This window comes from Cheilinus undulatus, linkage group 11, assembly GCF_018320785.1.
Source record: "Cheilinus undulatus linkage group 11, ASM1832078v1, whole genome shotgun sequence".
In the NCBI taxonomy this organism is placed as follows: Eukaryota; Metazoa; Chordata; class Actinopteri; order Labriformes; family Labridae; genus Cheilinus; species Cheilinus undulatus.
Genome location: NC_054875.1, coordinates 4,138,144 through 4,155,624, shown reverse-complemented (window position 1 = coordinate 4,155,624; position 17,481 = coordinate 4,138,144). Strand labels below are relative to the sequence as shown.

Below are 17,481 nucleotides of genomic sequence, written 5' to 3'. Positions count from 1 at the left end.
AAATTCCTGGATCCAGACGGTGATCTGGATCACTCCTAAAATCTAATCAGTTCTTCCTTTTGCCATTTCTGACATTTCCTGAAAATTGTATCAAAATCTGTCCATGACTTTTTGAGTTGTGTTGCTAACAAACAAATGAACAAACCCACCCGATCACATAACCTCCTTGGCGGAGGTAATTAACTAATATTGATTTGATGGCAGCAGCACATCTGAAGAAAGCAGAGACAGGGCAACAAAAGGCTAGAAAAGTAAGTGTCACCAGTGAAAAACTAATGACAGAACATTTTGGATTAATTGGTAACAAGTCAGTAACATGACTGGAAATAAAAAGAGCATTTTAGAGGAACAGAGGCTATCAGAAGTAAAGACTGGCAGAGGATCATCAATCTGCAAAAACTGCTTCTAAAAATTAAAAATGCTTTTAATTATTAATTATTAATGCTAAAAAGTAAATAGAGGTTTCAGAGCAACATATGCTCCCATCCATACATCTCTGTCAGGGAAGGCCTTGACTATTCCAGCTAGACAATGCTAAACCACATACCACGTCCATCACAACAGCATGGCTTCACAGAAGAAGAGTCCAGGTCCCAAACTGGCCTGCCTGCAGTCCAGACCTTTCACCAACAGAATACATTTGGAGAATTATACAAGGAAGACCCGGGACTGTGGAGCAGCTAGAATCCTACATCAGATAAGAATGGGACAACATTCCTCTTTCAAAACTCCAACTGGTCTCCTCACTTCCCAGATGTTTACAGACTGTTGGGATGCTACAATGGTAAACATAGCCCTGTCCTGACTTTTTTGAGATGTGTTGCTGCCATCGAATTCTATTATGTTTCAGTTTTAAGGTCAGATATGTTGTTTATGTTATACTGTGCATAAAAGATGAGTATAATGAAATATGCAAGTCATAGCATTCTCTTTGTATTTGCAAAACAGCATCACAATGTTTTTGGAATTTGGGTTGTATTATAGGTTTAAGACAACATCATAACAGCAGAGCAGATGCTGAGATACAAAAAGACTTAAGCACAAATGTAAAAAAGATTAAGTGGATGTACAGTCCAAATTGCTGTAAAGATTAATTACCCAGATAATTAAATAAGTCACTGAATACATGAGCCTTCAGCCTGGATATAAGATAAATAAGAGTTTAAGCAGACCTACAGTTTTCTGGAAGCTTTATTACTGAATAAATGGAGATAAATGTCCATCCCTTTAACCTGCTTGTATTTTAAAGGGGTCAGTCTAGTTAACAGCTGGTAGGCAGTTCTCTCAAACACTGATACAAGCGCATCCTAAACAATTAACGTCGATAAATGGGAGTGGTGTAATTTAAAAGACGTAAATGAGACTGACTGTTAAATAAAAATTATTTTAAAATGGGGGATTTTTGGTCAGTTTTCATACATTTTTTTTTTTACTGTTCTCTACCCACAACAAGCGGCAGAAGTACTACACTTCTACGTTTTTTTCGTAACTTCTTTCTGAATTCAACTAGCTTCCTTCGACGTTCATGTTTTCCGGTCAACCACTGCTGAGCCAATCAGAGACCTGATAGCTAGCGCTTATCCAATCAGAAGCCGCCTCCGAATTTTCTGCGTCACAATCCTCCCTGCGCCGTGGCTCCTCTTATTTTGGCGGCTGAGGGGGAAACATGGCGGAAAATTTGAAAGGTAACTCACGAGCACGACAAACTATGAAATATTCGATTTAAAGGTTAAATAAACACGTGCATTTGGTTAAATCTAAGTGACAACTCTTCCGAAACTTCAAACATACATGCTTGTTTAGCGTCGAGTTAACGAAGCCGCAATAGTTCGTTTCAGGGTGGTATTGTGTTATCATGTGTTTCCTAAGAAAGCGAGTTTAAAAGAGATGAAGTTACGGATGGTTGAATGCAGCTTCTTTGGTGAAGAAAGCTGAAGACGAACTCGTCTTACTCATATCGATTATATCGATTTTGGCAAGCGTTTTATAATTGATTTAAAAGTTAGTTTTCCCCCATGAGTTTTATAATCGGCATGCTGCGTGGTTAAAGCGGCAAAACCGCAGCTCAACGCGCCATGCAGCTGCTTATAAATGGAAGTATATACTTCTGGACTAACATTTTGTTTATTAAATAACACCTATTTACGTTATTATATGACTATAAGATTAAGAACTATTTATGGTCTTGGTTGCCATTTTACGAACGCGTTGTCAGTGACATTCTACAAAAATAGCACTGAAATACCATTATTTCTGTAGTAGTCAACCATCCATTCCTTGTAAATTTATAATATTTGAATCAGCCTAGAGCGACAAATAGATTTTGACGGCTGTTGAATGAAAAAAAACATACATTTACATACAGCTTTCCGTTTAGTCCACTACCGGTGTAGCGGTTTAACTTGTGATCGTGTTATCTGACGTCTTTAGCCGATTTTTTTAAAGCTGTCGAAGTTACCTCGGGTACCGAACAGTTAAGAAGTTTTCTCTGTTATATGTTCGTTATGTCATCACATATGTATTCACTTGTAATTAATAAAACGTAAAAAGGGCATTCGTGAGGGCTCTGTACTCAAATCTGTTGGAACAACCTTAGACGCATTAGGCCAAATGTCGCCAGTCAACACGGCCACTCATTTAACCGTAACACCGGCACTGGAACGCTACAACCAGTTTACCGAAAAAATTGCCTGATTTTTTTAATGACAGCCCTTCCAAACTATTGGTCTGTCTCACGTATGATTAAAGTATTTCTACTAAGTGGAAAGTAGGAGTAAATTACGTTGCTATTAAATGCTAGATCGAGTGTTAACTGTATGCCAAACTAGGGCTGGGCTATTTTGTCCAAAACTTATAATTCATTTTTTCACTGAAGGATGATATAAGGGCAGTTCAATTATGGCAAGATTTTATATACAATGATTTTGATTGGTATTGGTATCAGGATTAGAGCACACTATTGCTCACTTCACTTCAAAAGCAAAGAATAAATGAATAGAAATGGATGATTAAGCACACATATGTACTGTAACTTTAAGAAGAAGGGCACCTGCTCCTGGGTACAATGTTTTAGGCATGTTGACCACATGTGGCACTCACCCTCCTTTTTTCTGCTTGTATAGTAATATGTAATAACTGAAAAAATGATAAAGCCTATGGACAAAATGGCAAATATTTTTAACAGAGATGCATCTGTATCTGCCACCATTGCCCATCAGCAAAGGACGCAGCATGGATAGCTATTAGTAGCCATCAGTTATGTCAGATTAATTTAATGCATCTTGTATACTGAACTGCTGAATCAAATAAGACATTTTTAAAAGGCAGAGGGAGTCCCCTGTTAGAAATCTGATGTGTTTTCATGGTCAGACATGAGACAGACTGTTGGCAAAGAAGGAAGCTTACACCAAAAGAAGAAAACATCTGTATCAGCTGGATTATTTTATACATCCCATCAGCCCTAATTTACACAATCAGTCTATGTAATTTCTTATCCATAATAATGTAAAACATAACATAAATTAAAGATGAGAAAGTGTTTTGAAGATGGCGTTGGTGTATTTTCTGTTCCTCAGGTGCGATCGAAGTGGAGAAGATCACTCTGTGTGAGGATGCTTTCCGAGAGTTTGAAGTGCCGTTTGAAGTCAAACCAGGTGAGAAAACAAACTAGTATTTGATTAAGAGGGAGGATATTATTGATTAATCTAAACTTTGCTTTTAGTTCTGTAATCAGTCTTTTACTGTTAGTGCTGACATCAGTTTTTCTTTCTAAAAAACCCATCAGCTTAAACTATATTGATTTAAATATCTTGTGCTGTATCCCATTTGAATATATGTCCAATATGGATATATTATCCAGCCTTAATTTAAATAGTTTTAAAATGACAGAATCTTTGGTTTGGTCCCTCACATTTTACTATAATGAGGACTGTGTTTGAAAAATATTCCTAAGCTAATGGTCAAAACAATTTTTACAAAGTGTGGCTAACAAAGCTTGTTAGAGACAATCAGCACATTTACATCTCAGTTAAGTCGAGCTACAGTCATAACTCGATTAGACCATTAAACTGGACTACTGTCCTTGTACCAGTATAAATGCTCTAAGGGAGAATCGATTTATCGACAAAAGTATTTCTGCCTCAGTAGGTGGTGATAATGCACCTTTAGGCAAACTACAGTTGAACACTGTTTTTGTAGACTTTGCTAACACATTGGCAAGCAACTAACTGGTTCTATTAGTTTATGGTAAAACTTTGTGTTTGGAACATGAACACCATACCTCAAACTCATGGGGATTTCAAACAACACAGCTCCTGCTATGGTTAGCATCTATGCTTATCAACTCAGGTCAAAGCCTGGGGTGGAGACTGAGAGCATCCAGAGAATACCAAGCCCTCAAACATGCAAGAATAAATTGTAGGAGTTATAGTCTGAGTTAAAAAGAAAATATTGAATAAGTACAATTTCAGTCATATTAACATGTTATAATGCACCTCAGTAGTCCTGTTTTAGCCAAATTTACACAAAAGTTTGACTTTTACGACCTGCACATAAACCTACTGAGTGTTTGGGTGTTTCTGGTCGTTTCTCAGGACTGGTGGAGCTGGAAAATCCTCCGCTGCTCAAAGATGATCTCCAAGAGTTTGACCTGTCACTGGAAGTCAAAGCAGGTAAGACAGACTTGGTTATAAACTCAGCTAAGATATAAACAAAGAATTTAAGAAGTTTGAAAAATAATAAACTAAAGTCAAATATTGGACTTCTTCTCAATGCAGAGCTTGTTTCTTTCTTGAATTGTGACAGAGTACGGTTATATCCTCCTTGTTCATGATACTAAAAGTCAATAGGGGTTCTACATGAATAAACTAGGAAGCTTGTTACAGTGTTGAAAACAATGTTTGTGTATTTTCTGTTGTTTGTCAGGAATGGTGGAGCTGAAGGATCTTCCTCTGGTGAAAGATGCCCTACGAGAGTTTGACCTTTCACTTGAAATCAGAGCAGGTTAGATGAACTTATTTATCATCTCATTAAGATTTAACACGAATAACTAGGGATGCACGGTATTGGATTTTTGCCGATATCCGATATGCCGATATTTTGAAACAAATTTTGGCCGACACCGATATTTAATTAATTACATTTTTTTCCACTGTTATAAACACCAATTCTATCATGGACTACATTTTTTTTTAAATATTGGTAGTCTATTTTTGTACAAACTGACAAACATTTGATTTTTATCAGAACTGAAGGATATATTGTTTTTGTTTTTTTCAAATACAGCCATACACAAATGACAAACTTACAGTAATGTCTTTGGGTTACATGTGTATTACATGCTTACATGTATTTTTAACAGTACAGCCAAAGTCATCTGCATTTTTGAGGGCAATAAGACACAGCAAAATAACCTGCTTACTCTGAGCTCCACAGTATAAAAAAGAAATAGCTTATACATTTAGACTGATTCTCCTTATTACTCAGCCAGTTTGCAGGATGACTCCCTGAGATACTCCTGACAAAGGGCTTTAAATAACAACAACAACAAAAGATTCTTCAATGCAAAAAAAATCTAGCTATAGTTCAGAGCTTAATCATAATTCCAAATTTCTGAGACTCAAGATGAACAGAAATAAAACTTCAACTAAAGTAGTTCTCCTGATTCTGCTTTAAAAAGCACAAACTAACTAAGCAACCAAGTTTAATGGGCATTTCACTGTAAACAGCGCTATAACAACATAGTGACACCCACATCTCCAATGCTGGACACACCTTTGTGCACCTTCGAGTGTGCACAGGAGACGGCACTCAGAAGTCCGTCATTGCTTTTGCCATATTTTGCGCATGTCACGTAGGACGACATGCACGTTCTTTTTATCTCTATCTAAACATGTTATCAAAAGTGGCTGCTACTGCAGTTGCTGAGTGAGCACTCCTGTGAGTGTAGGACAGACTTTAGAGTAATATCCTCATCTATCCACGGAGGCAGTGAGGCTAAACGTGATGATGTCTATATATCCGTGGTGAAGCTAATATGTTTAGCTTTAACGAGGAGCTTCTCTACGTGACTGGAAACAAAGTTTTGCAGTTCAGGTAAGGCTATAAGTGCCTGCTAGGTATAACGTAGCGGGGCTTTAAATGCATCACAAGCTGCTATATTCCACCACGCTGAAAGGCTGATTATCAAGAGCTATAAATTCAATGATTTTCCTGTTCAGCTCCTTACCTTTGGGTGGTCACTGCTCTATTTTTTTAGCTTTGTTGAATGACTTAAGTAGAGGCTGCTGCTGAGTTTTCCCTGGCACGAAGTTTTGCCATTCTTTATAGTCCTTATAGTCATCAGGTTGGTGTTTTTTTAGATGAAAAATTAAACTGGTGGTGTTAAAGGCATGTTGTCGAGCTCATACATGCATCTGATGTACTTTACAAGCGATGCAAACAGCTACTTTGCTGTCTTGTTCCCACACCTCAGACTTCTCCCACACAGCTGACATGTTGTTTATTGTTGTTGGTTGTGCACGTCCGGCGTCATCGCGTGCGCTTCATTATGACGTCATATTATCGGCCGTACACATCGGCGTAAATTTTACTATCGGTCGATACCGGTAATTAACTTTTTAAGCTATTATCGGCCGATACCAATATACTACTGATAATATCGTGCATCCCTACAAATAACCAGAAGAATAAATGTAAATTATATCACTGAAGTTAAATATTTGACTTCTTCTGAAGGCAAAGCTGCATATTTCTTGGAGGATGCTTTAAATTTGTGGACTCTTACAGTATTCTGTTATTTTTAAATAAGAGCAAAGTCCCTTAAAAACCCTCCCAAGCTGCATTGACCAATCACGTATCAACAGGATATGGTGCTGAGATATCTTTGTCCACACTGATGACGATATTGTCATAATTCATTTTTGTCTCTATAAACAAACAGCATAAATGCCAGCTTCGATCAAAGTTTTGAGTTTTAACCACAATTCTGCTCAACACAGTGTATAAAACCAGTTGGCAGTTAGATTCCCTCCCTGTTCACACACAAGATCAAACCAAATGTAATTAAAAAAAACATGACATCTGAAAGCTTTTTTCCTAGTCTCTCAAGTAGAGACCTGAAAAACCTTTGCATCACATCCAAAACTAGAGGACTCAGTGTGCCAAGCCCATAACTCCTGCGAGTGGCTTCGCTGGAAGTATTGAGAAATTCTCCCTAGTTTCCAGGGAATTAAGGGTTTGTCAGATGATGATGGAGGAGGATTGCCAAAGGATTCCAAGTTTGCTATGGCTTATGCATCTATTTTAACAACTGCAGCCTTTCTTTCCCTTTATTTCATTTGAAAATGCATTAATTTGTATAAAAACCCCTGCCCAGGTTGTATATATTCTTTAACAAATGTTTTCTAGTATCATCAGTATTCTGTTATTGCTTTACATATTTCAGCAGCATCAAGCAGAGTTAGTTTAAACTGGCTGTTTGGTTTATATTTGGTGCATTTTTAGCTTTTTAAAGCAGATGTTGTGTGTCAGATTGCAGTGTACCTTGTAAGATGTCGTGGGATGAGCTGGAGGCTCTTTGTCGTACTGAGGGTCTTTACTGTAAAGAGCTGGGGGTGAACAAAGCCAACGTCAACGAGTATGAGGTGGAGTTCCTGTGTGACTATAAGAGGACCAAGGTAAGAAGTCATAGCTAAACATGACTGCTTCTTGTCAGCAGCTTCACTGATGTATGGGATATTTTACTGCTTTGATATAGTTCTGAGGGATGTTCCTGTGCGTCTGTTTCCCCCTCTGGCTAAATGCTAATTTAAGCTGTGTATAACCGACTGGTCTAAAGAGAAGAAAATATTTAAAAACAGTCAAATCAACAGCACAGAGTAAATCAAGCTCACGTCACACCCGCTAACATTAGCAGCTAGCACCGCCAGTATTCGTTCCTCTTTGCAGATTAATATTGTGCTTTGATATGGGGCATTTTCACTTTGTTGGAGTAGTTATACACGCATTCAACCCTCAACAGCCTACTTTCCACTTTATTTCTACTTCTTACTTAATGAACTGCGCTGTTCCTACTACACGCTAACTGCTAAGCTTCTCACATTTACATCCGATGAAGCACAGGGGGAAAGTTTAGACAGGAAGGCAGCAGCCATTCACTGAAGCTACAGCAGCCTCTAGCGGCAGGAGGTTCATCACAGTTTAAAAAAGCACTATAGACCAGGATTTCAAGCCCGGGTTTATAAAAAATTATCCGTAATTAGTAGAGGTGTATCGATTCATTGATACATATTGATATATCGATTGGTTGATGGATGATCCAATCAGATCGATGGAAAGTCAAAACATCCATCTAAATCGACGCTTCAAGCTACGCTTTTATTTTGAAATGTTCCCCTGACAGTTTCCGCAGCAGCGTCCTCAGTAAGCTATCTGCAAGCTAGCTAACCAGCAGCAGTGGCTTAAAGTTTTGTGGCTGAGGGAAGGAGGATTTCCTCTCCTCTCTCAGCTGTGTGGATATATTTCAGACAGACGCTGCCGCAGGACGGGTCTCCCTCCTTAGACTACATCTACATTTTTATCTGTATACAATGCTGTATGAGATAGTTCACAGGTAAAAACACCACTCATTATGGCTGAGGTAGCAGGAGTGCTGTCTGCAGCAGACCGCAGATACACAGAGAGGGAAATGTCCACTGCTGCATGTCTCCTTTGATACACTGGTTTTATTTCGCCGTCTCACGTTAGATTTTTAATGAAAATATAAGCTGTCCAAACTTAACGTGGTTCAAGCAGGACAGCTGCTCTCTGTACACCCCCACCCCCTCGCTCTTGTTATAAAGCTGCACATCACAGAAGCGTCTTTTATAATAAAACTTTGCCCTAATATTCTGTCTAACCTTTCCATTTATTAAAATCAAGCTTGCAATAAATAAAAAATGAAGAATCATTAGATAACATCATATGCCACATATTTTACCTTATTTAAATCTCACAGGGTGAATAAACTACATAAATGAACTATCTGTCACATTAACAGGCCCTTGTGTAAAGTATGAAAGGCTGATATAGAGCAGAAATATCTGTTGAAGTCTACATCCGTGTAAATACGTTTAAGAAAAATATCTAAAACGGGAACACAGGCCAAACATTTTTATGTTTTTATAAAGGGTTGCAGAAAAAGTCCATATTAGTGCTTTAGAGTGATTTGAGTGATTTGTTTTAGATTAATATGTTTTAACACAAATGTGCATCGTTGTGTAATCAGGTCTTTGTTGTTTTTGTTCGAGAGATATTTTTATTGAATACAGAGACCTGTAAATAATTTCATTGCAGAAACTGTTTTTTTTTTTTTTTCGGTAACTGTGAAATTTTTGCATAAAATCACCTGATATTGATTGTAGGCCCCTATATCAAATCAAATCCAAATCGTATCATGGCAGATTTTGTGATATCCGGAAATATCGTATCGTTTTCCAAAATACCGATATCATATGGTATCAGGACGAAACTGGTAATTTACACCCCTAGTGATTAGTCTTCATACTTGATAAATTACTACTGAAAGTCAAAGGTAATTGATACTTGTTTTTATACCACATTCAAAAAAATATAAGTCCCAGGCATCCAGATCTTTCATTTTCTTGATCATAGTCACTTTTCCTTGTTTGTAATAAAAAAAAAAGTAAGTTAACTCCTGCACACTATCTTAATTACTGGAAAAGAGAAACATTTTATTACTGATGTTTCTCTGCAGTTTAGACAGTACTGTCTCTTTCTTTGTGGCAGCTTAGGGTTAAAACAGGGCAACAGTTGTTTTTAAGCGTATGGTACTTTTCAAACCTACCAATTATTAAATTGAAATATATTTTATTGTGTTACATAAGTGGTTAAAAAAGTTTTCCAAATATACTGCAGCAAAAACAGGACATAGTGCCAACCTGTGTTTCTGTTTGGGTTTACTACTTCTCAACATTCTCTCACTAAAGCCCCTCCCTTTCTTATCTTTGCTCTGATGTGTGCAGACAACATATCTCAGCTCACGTTCTGGGGCTTGATTTATGTAAAAGAGAATACAACTGATACCAAAAGTACTTGCAAATATGTTCCATGCAAATCACGTTTGTTACCAGGCTTTCCGTGCCTCAGAATAAGGCAGTGGAGGTACCTTTTTTACCATGTACGTACACATTTTTCATACACATTCCGCATTATGGCTAAACTAAACAATCAACTTTAGCAGTTTTAATAGTTGTGTTACTGAGAAAAGACCGGTGTTGTAGTCAAGTTACCAAACCTCAAGACCGAGTCACAGAAGAAAAATCTGAGTCGAGTCCAAGTTGAGTCCCCAAAACCCATATAGGAGTCCTAGACTAGTGGTTCCCAACCTTTTTTCTTTAGGACCCCCTTCTTATATCTAAGAAAATCTAAGCTCCCCCCATGACCCACTAGGAAAAATTACACATTAGTTTTCATTGGCAAAATCCCATCATAAAACCCCTACAAACACTTGTTCTTGACTAAAGATCTATGCATAAACTATCCATTATTACAGTGATGTTTTAGGGTCACTGGGGAAAAAAATAACAAAGAGGATCTGGTAATTTTCAAGATAAAACTCAAAATTCCCAAGTTGAAAAAAGTCTTTGATTTACGAGAAAAAGAAATAGAATCTTTTTAACTTTAAAAGTTGTAAATGTACACGAACCAAAGAGTAGAATTTTCCAAACTATCAAGCCAAAAACCCAAACACTGTTCTCAGTTTAGTTTCTTCTTTCTTAGTTTTTTGGCTTTTTAGTGCCTTTATTGGACAGAGGAGGACGATGACTAGAATCAGAAATGGGATGATAGTGGGGAGAGTACATGGGTAGCGTGTTAGACCGCTAGACCATCTGCTGATGTCGCCCCATGTCACTTTTTAAACTCAGAAATTCTGAGTTTGATTTCTTATAAGTAGGACTTAATAATCTCATTTCTCCCCCCAAATTTTAAATTTTTTGCTCAAAAATGTACCGATTCTCTTCATTTTATCCTCTTTAGGTTGGCCCTAATACATTTAGTTTCTAATTATGATTTGAAAAAAAACATAAATGTACATCTCATTCAGAGCAGACAGGGTCTTGCACCCCCTGTATTGCACCCCACCAAGGGTTGCCCAGACCCCAGGTTTAGGTCCACTGTCCTAGACGAGTCCCCAGTACCTAAACCAGAGCCAAATTATTTTAAGTTATTAATAATTTTAAAGTTTCTCCAGCATTTTAGATGGGCTTGATTGATGTGCTGTGTTAATGTATGAATTTCTTCAACTTTTTATTTGATCTAAACATCTGGGACCCAGTGAACGAAAAGCCTTAGAGACTTTAATTTTGGCAGTAGTTTTTAGATTTAGTCTTAGCTTTAGTCTTTGGACAAAAATTCTTCATAGCTTTAATTTAGTCAAAGTTGAAAACTTAGAAGGAAAGGATTATTAAACTAAATGATGAAATAATCCTGTATCAGTCCCTAACTGAGGTTGTTTTGTGTTCAAGGAGGAGGAGGAGTTCTACCTGGTGAAGTGGAGAGGCTTTCCAGAGTCAGACAACACATGGGAGCCCAAGAGGAACCTCAAATGCAACAAACTGATAAAGCAGTTCCACTTGGATCTGGAAAAGGAGCTGAGGCGCCACAAGAGACGCTGCATCCCTAAAAAGCTGGATAAGGAGGTATCCACGTTCCTCGTGCAGAAAGCCAAAACCCGTCAGTCCCTGCAGCGCTGGGAGAATCATTTAAACCAAACCCGCAACAGCCCGGGACGCATTTATGTCATCAATGATGTAGACTTTGAGGGCCCACCAAAAAACTTTACCTACATCAACAACTACAAAGTGGGGCAGGGCATCGTGTTGGACGAGATGGCGGTGGGCTGTGAGTGTAAGAACTGCTTTGACGATCCTGTGAACGGCTGCTGCCCCGGGGCCTCGCTGCACCGGATGGCTTACAACGAAAAGGGGCAGCTGAAGATCCGAGCGGGGAAGCCGATTTACGAGTGTAACACTCGGTGCAGCTGTGGTCCGGACTGTCCCAACAGAGTGGTGCAGAAGGGAATCCAATTCGACCTGTGCATCTTTAAGACAGAGAATGGACGAGGGTGGGGCGTCCGCACGCTGCAGCACATCAAGAAGAACACATTTGTCATGGAGTATGTAGGAGAGGTAGGAACAGGTGTTAATAATCCATGAAAAAGCATTTCTACCATGTTGTTGGTTTAAATGTGTAGGTCAGGTGCAGCCTCCTGGGGTTATGGTGATGTGAAAAATTGACAAGGTGCAGATTAACTCTCTAGGATCACAAAAATATGTGTTCTCTTTACAGCTCTTTACTTTCAAGTAGTTAATATGTACCGTACATAGATTTTAGTTATTGCTACAACCATCGATGAGTAAACAAGCTGAATATGCCTAGCTATTTGTTTCCTTAGGTCCATTTCCGGATCACCCTTGTGAAAGAAATCTCAGTCTTTCTGATCTTCATCTGTTTAGACCAGTGTTACTCAACCCTGCTCAACCAAAGAGCCTAACTGTTGAAACATCCTTTCCAATCTAAGTGGGGAAAAAATGGCAAAAATGGGTTAAAGTGGCAATAGAAATAAGTTGAAAGTGGCAAAATAGGCATAAAATGGCCAAAAACTGAGTGGGCAAAAATGGGGAGAAAAAAGTGAAGAGTGGCACAAAATGGGTGGGAAGTGACAAAAATGAGTTACAGGTGGCATAAAATGGTCAAAAATGGCAAAAACGTTGCACAAAATGATTGAAAAGTGACTCACAAGGGCCAAAAATCAGCATAGAGTGGCAAACTGTCCAAAAAGTAGCATTTAGTGGCAAAAGGCAGCCAAAGTGGGCGAAAAGTGGCAAAAAAAAGGTCAGACTGGGGCAAAAATTGCAAAAAGCAAAGATCAGGGTGAAAGTGGCAAAAATGAGTTAAAGTGGCAAAAAGGGGTGAAATAGGCATCAAATAGCAAAAACTGTTTGTAAATTGGCAAAAATGGGGAGAAATGTCATTAAAAAGGGAATAAAGTGGCTAACATGGGTGAGAAGTGACAGAAAATGAGTTATAGGTTGGAAAAATGGGCAAAAAGCAGTGGCAAAATGTAAAAAAAAAAACAAGTGGGCGAAAAGTGGCAAAAATGGCCAAATAAGAGCAAAAAACTGCAAATAGCAAAAACTGGATAAAAGTGGCAATGAGGAGTGGCAAAAATGGGCTAAAAGCAGAAAAAAAGGGGGAAAAGGGGCAAAAATGCAAATAAGGGCAGTGGAAATATGCAGACTAAAAATAAAGGCTGACAATTAAGTTTGGCAATTAAAGCTTACAGGTAAGTGAGGTCAAAGTTTCCTTTTTAAAAGGTTCTCTAAGGAATCATATTTCAAAATGGATCACAAAAGAGCCACAAATCATCACGAAAGAGCCACATTTGGCTCTAGAGCCACACGTTGAGTATCACTGGTTTAGATGATATCACATTGATATCATGTACCCTCTTTTCAGCTTTGCCACCCCAAATTACAGAGATGCCAATCCACATTGGATCAGTTTTACCTGTGAACATCTGTGTGTGCTCGAATTTCCCTCAGGGTTAATGAAGCATCTGTCTGTCTGAACTGGTGTTTTTAATTTATACATTACAAACATGGTTGATTCCATAGGGGTTCAAAACACAAATGTTCTCTACAATTATTACAAATTATCAGAGGTCCCCAGGCAATAGTAATCCCGTCTAAATAGGGTTTAATAAGTGTCAGAAACTATTGTATTCACTTTTATACTGTGCATTAGCTCATGAGAATTGTTTTGAGGTCGATACTGCCTGTTTTCTAGCTGCTGGCTGAGCTAATCTATACAAATATATACAGCCTGTGGGGTTTACTACAGCTTCTTCTGTTAGTTGCTTCCCAAACTACACTGTATATCTGTACCACTTTTCCCTAAACGAACCGCTCAATATACTGACAAATATTTACAGAGTTTATTTTTTTGTTTGTGTTGTCTAAAATGAGCAATCATCTGTGATATTTGTTCGCATAAAGTCACGACTTGTTTCCTTCAGATCATCACAACAGATGAGGCAGAGAGGAGGGGTCACGTGTACGACCGTCAGGGCTCCACGTACCTCTTTGACCTGGACTACGTGGAGGACGTGTACACGGTGGACGCAGCTCACCAAGGAAACATCTCCCACTTTGTCAACCACAGCGTAAGCGTCCTTTAAAGACTATTTCAGTTTACTGTCTTTGAAAAAGAGCTGCAAGTCTTTCTAGAAAACACAGGAATAAACTCAGACAACTTAATGTTACTTAAAAATCATCAATAGTTTCTCCTTGTGCAAACAGACTCTGTATCCTTAATGCATCCTTTTTTAAAAGTCCTGAGTATGGATGAAAATTTGACCTTTCTTATGTGTTTTTGCATTGCAGTGTAACCCCAACCTTCAGGTTTTTAATGTGTTCATTGATAACATCGATGAGAGACTCCCAAGGATCGCTTTATTTTCAACAAGGTCCATTCGAGCAGGAGAGGAGCTCACCTTTGACTACAAGATGCAAAGTAGGTGTTATTGATTTATTAGATTTAACTTTAACCAGGTAAAGCTTAGCTTTCAGTCAAGCTTCCAGCTTGATAACTATAGTAGAAATGGAGTTAATTTATAAAGCTTTGCCGTTATCCACAGTGTCTCTTACGGGCTGTTTTGGGTTTATTAAAGTCTACAGTTTTGTTGCAGTAGGGTGGATGAGTTTTATCATAAAAAGACTTCCAGTGACTGATAAATGTGCATTTTTAATGTACATGATGCATAACTGTTGCAAACTGAAGCAAAACTTTGTTCAATTAGAGTTTATATTGTCGGCAAGTATGAAAAGCCACTTGCTTTTTTGTATTTCCTACTGCCGTGATAATTTTGCATTTCTACTGACAAAATGCACGCCATAAAATCGGTCGTCCCAACCTTCGCTGTTTCATGTAAGCGATGCGACGGTGCATCGTTACATTTTGGTGTCTACTACGAGGTTAGCTCAGAAGGAAAAGAAGAGTGAGGAAGATGAGGTTGATGAAGATATTGCGTTGAAAAAGAGCAGCACATTTTGGATTCCAGAGAGACGACACTTTGCCAAAAGGTACCGTGTAAAACAGGCTGGATGGTAGGTGGACTTAGGAATCTAAGTTTATGATATGCACACTGAAGTAATATCACTGATATTTAAAAAAAATGCTCTTTAACATGGCAGATTTTGCTCTGATACAGGATTAGTTCATGTTGTAATCATTAAAAGAAAAGGACACGTTTGTGTCTCACCATGCTGTTTCCAGCTCTTATTTAGAAGGATGAATGTTTTTATAGTGGTTATAAAGAGCTGATATCCCTTTCTAATCATCTTTTTTGTTTCCAGTTGATCCAGTGGACACAGAAAGCACCAAAATGGACTCCAGTTTCAGTCTAGCGGGGCTGCCCAGCTCCCCGAAGAAGAGGATTCGAGTGGAGTGTCGGTGTGGCTCGGACTCGTGTAGAAAGTATCTCTTCTGACGAGGGACAACACTCGCCGTTATCAGTGTAAAGATGTAGACATATGTACAGATTTGTATATGGATTTTTATTTTCTTTTCGTTTAAGAAGGTGAAACTTTTATATGTGAAAGTGATGAACTTTTTAAAGATAAAAACTCAAACCAGAATGTTAAATTTATCTAACAGGATGTAGAAAGTGTAGGTTTGCATAAAGTTAAGGACTCTATCAGAGGATTATTTTACTATGTGAACACTTTCAGATGTTTCCAAATATCTTTTTTCCGTCCCCTGGAAATAGAAGGTGTAATGGTGCATGTAAAGAGAATGACCTACATTCACTGACCATTTTATTAGGTACACTTGTTCAACTGCTCAATCATGTAGCAATACCAAACAACAGTAAGTTAGCCACAGGATTGATGTTATGGCTGTTTGCATAAGAAGTGAGCCCCTACATCACATTGTCTCTGAAGCTGTATTTTTATTGAATGACTCATGCACTTAAGTGCAGTCACTTGGTAGCTGAACCCCTAAATGGACCCTTAATCTGCAGAATGCATCGTTTAAATGACCCCTAAAATCACCTTCTCCTCCATGCTGATGCTCAGTTTTACCACCATCTCATCTTCTTGTCTTCATGCCAAAATGCACCGGTTGTTGCCACGTGATTGGCTGATTAGATAGTTGCATTAAAGAGCAGTTGAACAGGTGTACCTAATTACGTGGATGTTAAGTGTATTCATTTGCAGTCTTTTGTGCTTTAAACTATGATTGAAACGGTAGCCAACAGATGGAATCACTGACGTGTCCTTCAAGGGATTTTCTGTCTTTTTGTATGGTGCTAAAACTCTCAGAACTGCACAGAAATCAAAATATTCAAATGAAATATAATAATACCAACCCTAGACGCAGCTTATCCATAGTGCCAGTTAATTTTGCAGTAGAATAATTGAATGGGTTTTCATTATTTTCCAGCAGTCTGTTTGTAGTTGTCTCACGGTCTCTGGACTCAGTTGTTCAAGAGCAATTCTTTAACTGCACACGTGTAAGATTGCAATTTATTTGGAGTTCTGTTTTGCTTATTTTAACATTAATTTTCCATGTTTTTGCATCATGCTGCAGGTGCTGGTTGATTTTTATGGTTGTTCCAAAATCTCACTGTGCTTCAAAAGAGCTTTTTAGTCATGGCTGTGTCAAACTGCCAAGTTAAGTGTGTTTTTGTTTTTAATGTCAAAACTGGAAAATGAAAAGTTGACTGTCTTTCTACAGCTCACTGCATCTATTGTTTTCACATTATCATATTATTAAACTTGGATAATATGGGAGAAAAAAATCAAATCATAATGATACCAGTGGGATGAAAACCAAAATTAGGTGATTTCATGTCATCAATATGTGCAGGTAAACTCTGATATATGGTCTTAATTGCACAAACTCATTTGCAACATTTCAGTACCCGTTTGTGCAATTTAGACAGTGACTTGAGTCAACCATAAGATTAGGATATTTAACAGTTTTAAAGTTTTTATCACAGTTAACATATATAAGCCTCTTGCAAAAATATGTTGATGGTGCATGTATAATTTAGAGCCCGAGTTCTCAACTGGGTGGTAGATACTAAAAAGTCGGTCACAAATCCATCTTGAGTGGATGGTGTGCTTTTATTTTGAAGGATATGTTTCCATCTCTTTTTATCAACTCATGGTCTCAAATCTGCCCCATTTTTCATAACAAAAACATTCGGCTGTGTTAGAAATTTTACAAATTTGGGTTGCAATTTCATTTTGAAGTGTAACTCAACCCCCGACCACTTTCCTCAGCTGAATGTATTTTGTATATTAGCACTAACTGGTTTTATTGTATAATTAAGGTCGGACCATCGTCATTTAAGCACAAAGTTTTAGATCCTACATTTTGTGTGTGAGAAGTGCATGGTGACTGCCCTTTACA

General features: G+C 38.1%; 1 protein-coding gene across 1 annotated transcript; it reads left to right on the top strand.

Moving 5' to 3' along the window:
• The first annotated feature begins 1,624 nt into the window (after nt 1-1,624).
• Nucleotides 1,625-16,791, top strand: LOC121518164 (histone-lysine N-methyltransferase SUV39H1-like). Its single transcript, XM_041800404.1, has 9 exons — nt 1,625-1,685; nt 3,576-3,653; nt 4,593-4,670; nt 4,924-5,001; nt 7,531-7,676; nt 11,526-12,188; nt 14,078-14,224; nt 14,445-14,574; nt 15,417-16,791. The coding sequence occupies exons 1-9, from the start codon at nt 1,667-1,669 to the stop codon at nt 15,548-15,550; spliced, it is 1,473 nt and encodes a 490-aa protein (XP_041656338.1). The 5' UTR covers nt 1,625-1,666; the 3' UTR covers nt 15,551-16,791.
• The last annotated feature ends 690 nt before the right edge of the window (nt 16,792-17,481 follow it).

Excerpts from the sequence above, each read along its gene's own strand:
- LOC121518164 (XM_041800404.1), top strand. Across the intron at positions 7,677-11,525 it reads GTGACTATAAGAGGACCAAG|GAGGAGGAGGAGTTCTACCT; the intron begins GTAAGAAGTCAT and ends TTTGTGTTCAAG. Across the intron at positions 12,189-14,077 it reads TCATGGAGTATGTAGGAGAG|ATCATCACAACAGATGAGGC; the intron begins GTAGGAACAGGT and ends TGTTTCCTTCAG.